Here is a 15,263-nt window from a genome sequence, read left to right on the forward strand (position 1 = left end):
ATGGACGTGAGTATGAGTGAACTCCAGGAGTTGGTGATGAACAGGGAGGCCTGGCGTGCTGCGATTCATGGGGTCGCAAAGAGTCAGACGTGACTGAGCAACTGAACTGAACTGATGCAAGATGAGCAGATGATCATGTATGCAAAAAAGGAAAACATTCTATGTAGGATGGACAACATAATGTCATGACAAAGAATTTTCAAAACACCTGATGTATCTGTAAACAGTAAGATGTCAGTACTCTGGACATGTAGGAAGATATTAAAGAAGATGGAAACAGTTGAGTTTCCTAGAGCGGTAGATAGTGGCCTGATTACAAACATACCAGCAACTCACAGAGGTTTATACAAGAAAATGATGTGAGCAAACTTAATTTTAGGAACATAAATTCCCCAGCAGTTTGGTAGATGAATGGAAGTGGAGCATGAAGGAAGACTAGTGTGAGTGATGTTGCATTGGATGTATGGTGAGGTAGTATTAATATATGGTTATCTGACAGTAAGGATCGATAGATAACATTAAGTTGCAGACAAAATAATTCATTGGAAACAGAAATCTTAGAATTAAATTAGCAGTAAGGCATATTTATCCTTAAACTACCGTATTAATATTTTCTGATTTCTATGCAAAAACATTTTATTATTTTATGTTCACTTGTTTAGTAAGAATGACAGATTTGGAGGACAAAGATTATTGTGAATCAGTTATCAGTGTTTTTGTTGATGGTCTTCATGAAGCAGTTAACAGGGATGAGCACTTGGAAAAGTTGGATGATTTGACTTTTTAAAAAGTTATGAGTGACAGTGAGAGGAACCAATTTATAAGTAGTGTTTAGAAGTCAGAAGGAGGCTGTTTTTCCTTTCCCAGTGATTTTAGGGATCCACCAGGGAGATCTATGGAAGTGTGCTTGTCAGAGGAAATCAAGACTTCAATTACAATAAGAAGGTTGAAGGAGTGCTTTCTTAAAATGGAAAATTTGAAATAGAATATGGACTTGTAAAAAACTGTGATGGAAGTTGGCTTGTGGTGTGCATATAGAAGAGAAAAGGAGAACTAGATGATGCAAATCTCAGGAATGACACAGGGGAAAAGGATTTTCATTTAGATCAGGAAGGGGAATGAGACAGGGTGGATCTTTAATGCTGAAATTAGTTCTAACTTATTTGGGTTTGCAATAATTGTGTTTGAAAACCAGCTGTGCGACTTAGTTTCTGGGAATTATTTTCCTCATTTGTAAAATTCACATTTGAAATAGACTTCTTTTGCCTACTGAATAACAGCATTCTAGATCATCACCTAAAGAAACATTGCCTAAATCCTAAGGAATGAATGAGTCGTGCCACGCGATAGGTCACTTACTGATATGTTTAATGCATTTCTCTCTGACTCACTTGTAGTTCTTCAAAAGACAACACGTACATATTAAATATGGTGCTAAGTCAAAGTTCTTCATTTTTATGAAATAAAAGGTGGAAGGACTGGAAAGCAGTATAAGGAAAATAAATTAACCTGCTAATTGCCAGTCAGTAAGTGTCTTGGAGCGACATTCTACTGTTTGGCTAATCCAGTGCTTTCTTTCGCTCAGTTTTTCTGATTCTGAGCAAAACTGAAAAGACTATTTCCCTTTATACTGTCTAACCAGATTTTCCACATTTGATTTGAAAAGTTTCAAACTGAAATTTTATTGTTACTGGTATTGCTAACTTATAAAACCCAAATAATGACATAAATCATATATATAGAAATGTATATATGTATATATGTATATGTGTATATATGGTTATTCACAGGTATATACTTATATGTGTGTGTATATATAATATTTTTATATATTGACAAATTTTAAGAAAAATTTTCCCCATGTAGAAAAGTTGTAAGAATCATAAAATAAATACCCATATACTTAGCCTCTAGATTCTAAAATTAGTATCTCTCTGTATATGCTTTATCATACTTTTGTCCATTCATATGTAAGTATCCATCTTTATATTTTGATCTGTTGCACACTTTGTGCCAAGCACTTCATCATGAATATCATAAATTAAGTTTAATATTGGTTTACATTTTTATGGTAGAACTTACACCCAGTAAATGCATAAGTGAGTACAACATTCATTCATTCATCAGTTTTAACACTGTTTTAAAAAAATATATATATGTATAATATAAACTTAAGAATATTACCATAAGCCCAGAGATTTGTTTTATGCCTTTTCCCTCTCCCCTTAAAGTCAGCCATTTAAAAAATTCTGTTTTATTTTCACAACATGTTTGCCTGTTCTAAAAGATCACATAAATGAATAACAACATATGAACTGTTTTGTAAACTGTTCTGTCTTTTACTTGGCATAATGCTTTTGGGATTCATCTTGTGGCATATATCAATAGTTTGATCCTTTTTAATGCTGAATAATATTCCATTGTATATCACAGTTTCTGTATGAATTCTCCCATGGATGGAAACCTGAGCTGTTTCTGTATTTGGCTATTATAATGAAAGCTTTTATGGACATTCTTGTATAGGGCTTTTCATGGTCATATACCATTATTTCCCCTGAGTATTTTCTTAGGAATGGGATTTGGGGGTCATGAGGAAGATCTAGGTTTAGATTTACTTAAAAAGGCCTGTTTTCTAAAGTGGTTGTACTAATTTACACTCCTAACAACAATGGAGTGGAATTCCAGTTGAACCCCAAAACATTTAAACATTTGGTACTGTCAGTCATTTAAATACTGTACTGCTTAATGTAAAGCATAAGAGCCTTACTGATTTGTGTGTCCATTTATTGTGATCCCTCCACCCACCATTGCTTTGCTCTAATTGTCATGTCTTACATTGTACCTCCCATAGGGTCGCAAAGAGTGTAATACAACTGCACAACTGAGCGTGCACATATGCAACATTACAATTTTTCTTAACATTAATGTATGTTTAAACAACTTGGGAAAAATCTGTTAAATTATATTCAAGTTTAATTATTTGATTCTGACTCTTGCTGATCTCATGTAATGATTTTTTATTCTAGATAATGCATTTTTCAGTTTTAGAATGTATATTTGGTATTTTTGTAGTGTCTAGTGACTTTTATTTTTTATTATAAGCATTTGTGTGTGTATGTCTGTGATCATAGTTATGAAAGCTGATTAAAATTGTTTGTATACTAATTTCAACATCTGGTTGATATCAGTGCTGTTTTCCATTCACTGCTTTTCTTCTAAGTATGGGTGGCATTGTGTTCATTGCATGTCTATCAATTATCTCATTTATACAGTTGCATTCTGAATGTTATTAACAGTCCATGGTAGAAAACTTGGGATTCCGTTATATTCTTTTGAAGAATAGTCATCAGTCTTTTAGTTTTGTGTTATATTAGTTACTTATCTGGACTCCAATTCCAAACTTTTGGCATGCCTATGGAATGCAGCAACTATGATCACTTGTTCTAATCATTTGTTCATTTATTCCTAGCCAGTGAACTTGGAGCCTGCCTAAGGCATATATGTATATCTGGTATTGTTAAGAGACTTGGGAAGAATTTATATGCATATTTTGAGGTTCTTGTGGCTTTCTTTTTTCTAGTATTTCTTCTTCACTTTATAGCAGCTGAAATTGTCCTTAGTTCTGTTTCTGGTTCTTCAAGACAGTAAAGTTAAAAAAGACAGTGAAATGTGGGTTTGAGTTTTAGTCACCTTGCATGTGCAGTCTGAGACATCCATTATCTTCCTTCTAAGCATATACATCCCTCCTGGTTTACTTATCTATTTTGTGTTGCTCTTCAGTGTCTTCAAGTATGAAATTTTAAAACACATATTTTGTTTAGAATTCATAGCTGTTATCTGTGAACAGTTTAATAGTAGCTACTCCATGCTTGGGCTTTCCTGGTAGCTTAGCAGTAAAGAATCCGCCTGTAATGCAGGTGATGCAGGTTTCATCCCTGGGTGGGTCTGGAAGATCCCCTGGAGAAGGATATGGCAACCCACTCCAGAATTCTTGCCTGGAAAATCCCATGGACAGAGGAGCCTGGCAGGCCACTGTCTGAGGGGCTGCAAAAGAGTCAGACAGTGTGTGACACAACAACTCCACATTAATAAAGTAGAATCTCCATGTGCAGGTTTTAAAGATGTCTCTGCCATTTGAAACCAAAATGTAGGATTTTAAGTCAGATCATCAAGATCATACAAAATTCCATGAATATAGCATAATGTTTGAGCAAGCAAATATAGTCTAAAAACATTCAAATAAAAACAGTGAAAATTTGGCACATTTCTAACTGTTTACCATATGATAGCAGAATTTCTATTTTTCACATTACATAAACTTAGCCTTTTTCTAGATTATTTACTAAATGTATATATTCCAGAACAGAGTATGTTTTTTATTCTCTAGTGTACATATTCTAATCTCTAATGAAATATACAGTATAGTGAAAATAAATATTATTTGTTTTCTGTTTAAACTTGGTTTTTAAAGCTACAAATCCATCTAAATTTATTTAGTCTAGATACTATTCAGAAGAAAAATGTCAGTCATAATTATGTGGGTAATGATGACTGGCTTTTATGTCATTAACATTATATGACCTCAATTTGAGTTGAGGTTGTAAGTCAATACTCTATAAAGGTTCACCATCCACTTGTAGTTCATTTACACTTCAAATGTTTATATAATCTTTAAGTAACCCATATTGCATATAGCAATAAATATTATTCTGCTGCTTTTGAGTGGAAATAAATAGGTAGTGTCTAACAGATTTAACTTATAATGCAGTGGGCTGCATTCTATAATACAACCTGCTGAAGATTCAATAAAAGCTCAGATAGCGACTGACTCTTCAAATTGATCATTAGCAACTAATTGGGGACGTTCCTTGACCAGTACACTTTACCAATTTTTAAAAATAAACAACAAAGTAGCTAATAAAATTTCAAAAGGCCAACTGTTCCTTCACCACAAAGCTAGGCAAGTAAATTATGAAGAGGTTAATTTCAAGCACATGATCAATAAGTGTAAAAGAAACAAATCAATGGAAAGAACTGAAAGACAGTAAATGTAAATTTTATTGACGTCTTTAGTTTATGATTGGAAAACTCTATGAAACAACAAAGGGGTGGAGGCTGGATAAGTTCTTTCTTTTAAGAAGTATGTAAATTGATAAGCTCTGCTAAGAACCAGGTTTTGGCTCTTCTTTAAGTCCCAATGAGAATTAGCCTTCTGAGTTAAAGAGCTAAGTTCAAATCTTAGTTATTGGTCTTGCTAATTCATAACTTGGTGCATATTGTTTGTCTTCTTTGTGCTGCATTTTCTTCACTTATAAAGTGGGACTGATAAAAGTACACATGGGGTTAGTGGGGATTAAATCATATTATTTAATGAATATGAAATAGCTTCTTAATCAATGTTACCTCTATACCCATAATCCTTTCATAACCATGTAATTTTGCTCACATTTATATATTTAATATGTGAGAAATTTAGTATATAATTCAGTTCTATATTTTGGAACATAACAATATATAGAAAAATAATTTTCAAAGTCATCTCCTTTTGGCTTCCTCCCATGATTCCTCAGATCTGAAAAACTCCAGGCCTAACCAACTCCAATTAAGCCCCACAGTTCAGTTCAGTCACTCAGTCGTGTCCGACTCTTTGTGACCCGATGGACTGCAGCACGCCAGGCCTCCCTGTCCATCACCAACTCCCAGAGTTTACTCAAACTCATGTCCATTGAGTCAGTGATGCCATCCTGCCATCTCATCGTCTGTCTTCCCCTTCACCTCCTGCCTTCAGTCTTTCCCAGCATTAGGGTCTTTTCAAATGAGTCAGTTCTTCGCATCAGGTGGCCAAGGTATTGGAGTTTCAGCTTCAGCATTAGTCCCACAGGGGTGCACCAAAGCAGGGCATGGAGAGTCTTACCCATACCTTCAAAATAGAATCCAAAGTCGAGGTCAAGGTCAGGACTAGTCAGAAGTGAGGGAGACAAATATCACAAAGTAAAACTGACAGTATCCTGGGGCAATTTTAGAGGTATTGGCTCCTGCCTGAGATGAATTGTATGTAAATAACATTGTTTTTGTTTGTAGAAGCTTGCTGTTCAGTTGCTCAGGCATGTCAACTCTTTGCAACCCCATGGACTGCAACACACCAGACTTCCCTGTTCTTCAGTATCTCCTGGAGTTTGCTCAAACGCATGTGCATTGAGTTGGTGATGCCATCCAATCATCTTGTTGTCTGTCTTCCCCTTCTCTTCCTGCCTTCAATCTTTTCCAGCATCAGGGTCTTTTCCAATGACTCAGTTCTCTGCGTCAGGTGGCCAAAGTATTGGAGCTTCAGTCTCAGCATAAGTCCCTCCAATGAATATTCCAGTTTGATTTCCTTTAGGCTTGACTGGTTTGATCTCCTTACTGTCCACGTTACTCTCAAGAGTCTCCTCCAGCACCACAGTTTGAAAGCATCAGTTCTTTGGTACGCAGCCTTCTTTATGGTCCAGCTATCACATCCATACACATGACTTCTGGAAGAACCATAGCTTTGACTATACAGATCTCTGTTGGCAAAGTAATGTCTCTGCTTTTTAATATGCTATCTAGGTTTGTCATAACTTATATGTGTATCTATATCTATGTATGATCACATAATCTAATAGATTAGAATAGTTACAAACTCAGTCCTCTGTCAGTCACTCAGCATCCGCATAAACTTTCAGAATAAAGTCCATACTCATATAATATTCCCTCTGCCTGGCATGTTTGGTTTTTTTCCCCTTCATTTTCTATACCAAATACATTTCTATTTTTTCGCCAAGATACAGTTCAGGATCACTTCCCACAGTAAGCCCATCTTAATGGTATTTTCATTCTCAAATCTTTTATGGGATCTGGTGTAGTGTGTGCTCAACATATATTTTATAAAATAATAATTGTACAGCTAGATGCAAAACTGGAGTAGGAAATGTCAAGCCTCTCTAGTATTCTTGCCTAGGGAATCCCATGGACAGAGAAGCCTGGCAGGCTACAGTCCATGCAATCGCAAATGAGTCACACACGACTGAGCTACTAAAGCAAAATCAACAGATGTAAAGTAGTGATGAAAGACAGAAGAGAAACCTTGTTTGTTTAATCACATATTATTTACTAGCATAGAGAACTTAGTGTATAAAGGTAGATAGAGTATGTTCTGGGATGAGCTAATTATTTTAAAAATTGTAACCTGACACATTTCATAAAACAGCTGAAATGCAGGATGGAAATTTCAGTAAGACTTGTGCCAATAACATGAGCAAACTTTTTAAAAGTGTGTTTTAGAGACAGGACTTTCTAATTAAGTAGTAAAGGTTAAAAATTAAGAAGATAGTTTTAGAATTCATATTTAAGACCCAGAAAAAAATGCTAGTTTGATAACACATGCTATTTATGTAGTCTACTTAATTAAGTCAGATATTTAATTATCACTGATTATTCTATTTTCATTTAATGCTTTGGAAAGCATCCTATCTTAATTTCATTTTAAAATGCAATAAAATCATCCCACGCACCTTCATTTGTTCATCTTTTTCAGGTTTATTCCCTGCTGTCCTGAATCTTGCTTCCAATGCCCTCATCACCACAAATGCAACATGTGGAGAGAAAGGACCCGAAATGTATTGCAAATTGGTAGAACATGTCCCTGGGCAGCCGGTGAGGAACCCTCAATGTCGGATCTGCAATCAAAACAGCAGCAATCCATACCGTATGTATTTAGGATTAACTTGTATGGAATTGGGTGGAAGATATCACTGAGAATGTTGAGACCAAAGTGCATTAAAGTCAAAGGGCTTGTCTTCTCAATTTCTAGATCTTTTCTTCCACTGTGAGCTTTACAGCCCTTCTCTGTCTCTTGACAAACATTAGAATTCCCTACGTGTAGTGTTTATGGTGCTTGCAGAGAGTTTTCTAGCTGAAGACCTGTGGCAGTCATTGACTTTACTGCCTGCAGAAAAGTGTCTGAGGGTGTGGTTATTAATAAAGGCTTTAGTAGGTTAGTAGTCACTATGTCCAGGTACTGTACTAGGAATAGCAGGAGTAAGATGTGGTCTCTGGCTCAGTTGAACAAGTGGCAAGAAGCAGATTATTGCTGTAGAGTGTGGTAGGCATCAAGGAAAGAATCAGCATAGGGGCTTCAGGGAGAAGGAGAAGAGTCACGGATTCAGTCCTGGTATAGCTGGAGGGTTGCCAGAAGGGCATCTGAACTGAGATCCAAGGGTAAATATGAGCTGAGAATATAAAGAGGAGACAGAGGGAAGAGAACGAACACCAGGAGGAGGGGCTCAGAATAAGATAGAAAACATACTTGCTGGGAGAACTACAAGTAGTTAGAAATGGTTGCAAATTAAAGTGTCAGAGGTCTGGAACAAGTCTGCATGCTTAAATACCAGAGGAATAGTGTTTTAAGGAGAAGTGTCATACAAAGCTCTCTTGGTTGGCCTCTAGAAACCACACTAATATCTCAGACTCATTCATGCATTTATTCAGCAAGCGTTTGAAGACAGGCTCCTGGTAATGCATTGTTCTGAAGCAGAGTGTTGAATCATACATAGCCCTTGACTTAAAGACTTAGGAACGGAAATAGGGGAGACAAAAAAGTAAATTGAGTGCTAAGGGAACACCTAGGGATTCCTGGGGAAAAAATGACCCATATGCTTAGAAAATAAGGGTTAGTAAGATGAAAATGGGAAAATTAATATATATATATATAAAAGCATACAGAAATTTGAAGATAGGAAACATCATGATATATTCAGAGAGCTATAAGAAATTAGGTTCACTAAGTAAAGAATTTATATGGATAAGGGGAAAATGGTGTGAGATAATTCTAGACATGGGAGTTGATTTGTAGACATACATTGAGAAATCATGAAATATTGGAGATATTAATGCAGTGAATACTTACTATCAGTGAGGCAAATTACAGTAGAAATACAGTTTCACAATTATATTATTTAAAAAATTAGTTTTTCCTCTCTTTTGGTTTAAAGTTGAGATGCTTATAAAGTGAAAAAGCTTTTTCTCAGAATTTATATTTTTTGACTTGAAAGAAAGCTGGGAGGTACCTTGCATTCTTTCTTGGAGCTGGTTAAAGGGAAGATTGCATAGTCCTGTCTCTATTATACAGTTTAGAGATGCTGAAAACTTTAATATTGTTATGTTTGAAGAACTGGGACTTTTGTGAATACAATTGCTGGTCTTATATATCGCAGAATGTTTTCAAGAAACAGTTAAGAAACCAAGCTTCAGAAACCTTTCTTACCTTTTAAATGACTCTCATTATTTTCTAAGATGTAGATTGTTATTGGTATAGGAGGGGGGATATTAGAACACGTCCTATCTATTTGCTATTCTTATATAGAATAGTATGGGCCAAAGCTGAGGTCAGAGTAAGGGAGACATCAGGACAAAAAAATTGAGGTAAAGACTAGAAAATAAATGAATTGATGGACTATGAACTGTAGGTTCATTAGGGAAGAAGATGAAGCTTCATGGAAGAAAATTGCCTTTGGTGCAAGAATCGGTGGCCTTGATTTCATTGAATGTGAGAAAGTCCAGAGACATGAAATGATTGGGAGGGGATTATAGGGGTGGTTGAGGGTGTTTTGAGGATGGGTCAAGCAGAGAGAGAGTTAAAGTTTGTAAAATCATATATATGTGTATTTGCATGTGTGCATATATACATGCATGTGTATATATGTAGGACTATCTATACATGTATATAAGTATATACATACATGTATATATAAGTATTTATAGTTCCTGTACAATGTTAGGATAAACAGCATTTGGGTATAAAGGGCAATTTAACAAATATTCAAGGGAGTAAACTCAGGTCTATACCTTAGGGTACATGTCATTAATGATGTAGAATTTTGAAGAAAAAAAACATCAGTGGGACCTGAGGTAGCAAAAAGTTCCAAGAAGGTTGTCAGACTCAGAAAGGGTTTAAAAACCTGAATTAGAGGGAAAGGCATTCCAGAAAAGGAGAAACTGAAGGAAATGTGTATACAGATACAGATGGAAGGAAGGTACAAAGATTTAGGTAGACCATAATTGAGTAGACATTTTGTTAGGAAATGAGTGAGATGTATTCACCAAGTTAAGTCCTTGCGTGAATGTCACTCTGCTCTTCAGAGTTCCATATTCAGGGTCTCTTGTTTCTCAATGGAAGACATCTATATTTTGGCAAGACAAAGAGTGAATAATTGTTTTAGCAAAGCAAGACAAATATGAGTTACATTTCCCATTTCCCATTTTATTTACTTGTGGTAAGTTTTTAAAACTTACTACTACTACTGCTATGTCACTTCAGTCGTGTCCGACTCTATGCGACCCCATAGATGGCAGCCCACCAGGCTCCCCTGTCCCTGAGATTCTCCAGGCAAGAACACTGGAGTGGGTTGCCATTTCCCTCTCCAATGCATGAAAGTGAAAAGTGAAAGTGAAGTTGCTCAGTCGTGTCCGACTCTTAGCGACCTCATGGACTGCAGCCCACCAGGCTCCTCCACCCATGGGATTTTCCAGGCAAGAGTACTGGAGTGGGGTGCCATTGCCTTCTCCATTTTAAAACTTATCACATCCTAAATCTACTTCATGTGACTAATTTTGAATGAAGTGTAATGCTTCATTACATTTCAAAGTAATGGTTTTGAAATCAGAAATTTAGAAAGAATAATACACCACAAGAATAAAAAAAAAGTAGCAGTAATCCACATGGATATAGTTTAGTAAAAGTTGGAGCAACAGATGATAAAATTCCACAAACTGACTGAACAGCTAGAATGAATCTGGAAGGTCTGTACTTAATTACCACACAAAGAAAGGGAAATTTGAACCTCCTGGCTATTAATGGATTGTGCTTTCCAATTAAAATAGCAGTTTGAAAGTTTTACTTCATCAACGATTCCCTTGCCAATTTTCAGTTGCAGTTAGCCTTTGGATTGACTTGAGAAACTATGAGAATGTTATAAGTTTCTATCTCTTTTTAAATAAAGGAAATATGCCAACAATTAATCAGTACTTGCAAATTAATTATGATTAAGCTTTCACAATAGGGATTATGGTTAATTGTTGATTCATCTCCCAGTCTTCCTTTTCATGACTAATTTTCATATCAATTTAACCTGAGGTGGTAGATTTCAAAATTTCCAATTAGATAGCTCCTTTCACAATTACCTACAAGCCACAAGTGTGATTTGGAAATGTGATTGTGTGCATATTTTTCTATCACATGTTAAACCCACAATCTGGAAAGAAGGCTTTGGAGGATGTTTAAGGAACATATGCTGTGATATTTATTTTTCTTCAGAAGCAATGCAAGTAATATTTCATTTATGGTTCTGATTACTAAATGTGCCGATTTCAGCACCCACTCATACCACCAAGGGCATTTATTTGATATTTGGTTATCTTCAGGTATTTGTTGTTATTATAAAGACCTAACATTTTCCCTGTCTTCAGCAGAATAAGTTAACTAGTGCTAAATTATTAAATTTATTCAGCAATTTTGGTTTTCATTAATGAGATAAGCTGTCTCATCTCAGTGGACTGCTATTATAATAAGACGTGGTAGAAAACAAAGTCCATCAGGCTGTTCATTTGAATTAAATAATTTGCCGATATAAATAGATTATTTTTGTCTTGTTCTGTAAAGTCATATTACCATAAGTAAATCAAAGATAAAAACCTTTTATTTTCAATTAAGGAAGTTATAGCAGACTATGTTAATAAAATTAATATATAAAAAATATGTTCACAGTCTGAAAATGGCAAATTTAATAAATATTCTGTTTTTTTATAAATTTTTGAAAGATGGTTTTTATTTTACCCTCAGATTTCTTTTGCATTGAGGCCTGAGTGGTTTTCATTTTAAAAATTTTTATTAAATATAATTTATCCCCAGTAAAGATTCAGAATCCTGCATATTTTGAACAGATACATAATTCATTCTATGTATATGCTCCAGTATTTCTTGGAGAATTCAGTGTACAAAGGAGCCTGGTGGGCTACAGTCCTTGGGGTTGCAAAGAGTCAGATAGAGCTAAGTGACTTTCACTTTTCACATATACATAATAATGGTTAGAATATTAATGACTATAATGTTCTTCTGGTGGCTCTGTGAGTTGACAGTTCCCATCCAAAATATTTTTACTGGTCCATGGCAAAATGAGAAAATGAGAACAAAATTCCAATTTTTTAATGAAGATAAAATGAATACTTGTTGAATAATTTTCTTTCATTTTAATATTATGATTTTTTAAAACTTTTGTTGTTTTTAAACATCCTCCATTTTATGAAACAAGTGATGATATCTTAAATAGCCGTAGTAGCAACACTAGTCTGGATGCTACTATTACTTGGGGAAATAAAGAACTGTAACTCCGATTTGAGTTATACCACAAATTGTGATATAACTCCACAATTGGTATATATTTTGGAGTCATATCAATTCCACAAATCTCTTTCACATATATATTTTTTTAACCTTTTCTGAAAGTTAAGATTTTGGAAACTTGTACCATAAATAGAGTTTTATTATCCTCACTTCAATAATGACACAGAGTTTAAGTGACTTGTCCGTGGGCAGTTAAATGCTAAATGGTGGATCCAGGTGGACTATCCAGCTTCTCATTCTCCAGAGCTTCATGATTCAAATCTTACGTGGTTTCATCTCTAATATCTTTAAAACACCTGGGTATATTACTGCATTATGTCCACAGATTGAGAGTCCATGATTGTTACTCATAGTGATATGGTTTGTTTATTATTTGAAATAGTCCTTCAATTTGCAAAAAAGATTATGTTCTAATAAAAGAATATTCTTTTTTTTTAGCTTTTTATTTTTATTTATTTATTTTTTTTTAATTTTAAAATCTTTAATTCTTACATGTGTTCCCAAACATGAACCCCCCTCCCACCTCCCTCCCCATAACGTCTCTGTGGGTCATCCCCATGCACCAGCCCCAAGCATGCTGTATCCTGCGTCAGACATAGACTGGCGATTCGATTCTTACATGATAGTATACATGTTAGAATGCCATTCTCCCAAATCATAGCCATTCATTTGAAACAGCCTTCCAAAGGATTAGTGTTATAAAAGTTCTCAGGACTGACACTCCAAATAATTAATCCATATTTACCAGAGAGTAACAGGGAAGCTAACCTCGTCCCGTTTACATTTCTGCACTCAAATAGGCTGACTTCCAAGTGGGATGTTAGGGAGTTAAGAACTCTTACTGCAGCCCTGGGAATAGAAATAGGAACATCCTCAACAGCCTTTCACTCCTGCCTCCTCACCCGTTCCTGAGCTGGGTCGGATTAGGAGCAGAACTTGTATTACTTGGGAAATAAGTAGCACAGATAACAGACAAGAACGAATGACTGCAAACCAAAAAGGAACAAGAATTTTGGCATTCCAGAGGCAGTGGTTGCTGCTGCGAGATGGAACTAAGTGGGAGAAGCAAGGAATCCGTGAATTTTGAGGATTATAAGAAGGAAGGAACTGTAAGAACGGACTGTCAAGGGGGGTGGCAACAATTATCCACACCTCCTCTTTTCTGTCTCCAGTCTTGCTTTACTTCTCACAATAGGTCCTGTTCTCATCTGTTTGGAGTAAAGGCCAGGGGAGACCCATGCCTTATTGTGCCGTCCTATCCTTGTTTTTATTGTCCAGAACCCCACTGTTAGTGATTATGGGGATGAATGGGTATCATCCTGAATGGAAGATTTGGAGTATCTTTCATTTTATTTTTAAACAATGGTTTACATACAAAGTTGGCAGATTGAGGACTGACTGCAAAAAGCCTCATAGGATGGATTTGACAGCATTTTATATTAAAACCAGATACATATTGAATTGCCCAAGCCTTGGTAATAATGTATGTGTCAGAAGGGCAAATCTTCAAGTACCTTTCAACCACAATTCAGGATTTTATGTTTCTGTTCACAAAGTTGATGGCATACTAGAGCCACCTCAAACAGTAGAGTTTTTGCTTCTGTGAATGACTGACACATCAATTAGATTTCAATATTATTTTTTCACACTTAATTTCTGTAGTTATCTTTAAAGTTGCTCATTTTAGTTGATAGCCAGAGTGCTGAACAGCATCTTCTCATACAGTTTAAGTATTTAACCATTTCATACTACCTTGCAGAGTGCTGTGAAAAAGTCTACATTAAGCCAGTTTCTCTCTGTTTCTATTATTTTAATGTTTGACATTCATATGGTGATGGTTTTAACTTAGTTTTGCTTTTTGCTTGTAAAAACAGCTATAAATTCTTTATATGATCTTTTCTTCTTTCATGTTGCTGCTGATTCAATAGAGAGGCACCCGATTACAAATGCTATTGATGGCAAGAACACTTGGTGGCAGAGTCCCAGTATTAAGAATGGAATTGAATACCATTATGTTACAATTACGCTGGATTTACAGCAGGTATAGTGCCTCTTTTTATTTATTGATTTTATTATTTTCTTCTTTGAAATTGTATTTGCATTTACTATTTTGTGTACTTACTAGTTCTTGGGTGAAAGGATGCTCTTTTATTACCCTCCATTATTTTCTTGACACAGTGACAAAAGGACTTATTCATTTAGTATATTGTTATTTAAAACTATTTGGCATTTATTTCTAAAGCACAATTAAAATGAATTCACATGAGGAATTTAAAACTGAATTAGGAGCTGACTAATTAACCCTCTAACTAATTAGGATTAATGATAAGAATATTGATCAACAAAATTTCACAAAAAATATAATAGTACCATTTAGATTTTATTTTTGTTGATCACACCACATGTCATGTAGAATCTTAGTTCCCCAACCAGGGATGAAACCTGCACTACTTCAGCAATGAAAGTGTGGAGTCCTAACCACTGGGCCACCAGGGAATTCTCATATTTTAACTTTTAAACTAATAGAGTGCTGCTACTCTGTTCATGGTGTATATACTAAAAGATTCTTGGATAACAAGGCTCTTGAGTAAATTGCCTCTCATTACTGAGAGTTAAACAAGCTGTGGCAGTTGATTCTTAACTTAAACTTGGGCCAGTAAATGATGTAACAAGCATTGTAGATGTATAAAAGTTGATGTTGGAGTTTGTGTGTTTGTGGCACACAGGTCTAGGTGCCTTCTATGCTTAATTTCTTTCTCCTTTCTGTTCACCATATTCAGCTCAGGTTGAAATGTTTAGTCAAGAATAACCATAAGCACAAATTATCTAGGGTTGCAAATAGGAT

The 15,263-nt window shown here is 35.3% G+C and overlaps 1 protein-coding gene across 3 annotated transcripts in view; it reads left to right on the forward strand.

Annotated features, from left to right (window-relative positions):
* The window catches only part of LAMA2 (laminin subunit alpha 2), a 677,281-nt gene that overhangs the window by 153,614 nt on the left and 508,404 nt on the right, over positions 1 to 15,263 (forward strand). For all 3 annotated transcript variants that reach the window (XM_005684731.3, XM_005684732.3, XM_018053196.1), the window contains exons 2-3: positions 7,556 to 7,726; positions 14,347 to 14,459. In XM_005684731.3, the coding sequence (XP_005684788.2) occupies positions 7,556 to 7,726; positions 14,347 to 14,459 (284 nt within the window). The remainder of the gene's footprint in view (positions 1 to 7,555; positions 7,727 to 14,346; positions 14,460 to 15,263) is intronic.

The sequence above is a fragment of the Capra hircus genome, chromosome 9, assembly GCF_001704415.2.
Source record: "Capra hircus breed San Clemente chromosome 9, ASM170441v1, whole genome shotgun sequence".
NCBI classification, from domain to species: domain Eukaryota; kingdom Metazoa; phylum Chordata; class Mammalia; order Artiodactyla; family Bovidae; genus Capra; species Capra hircus.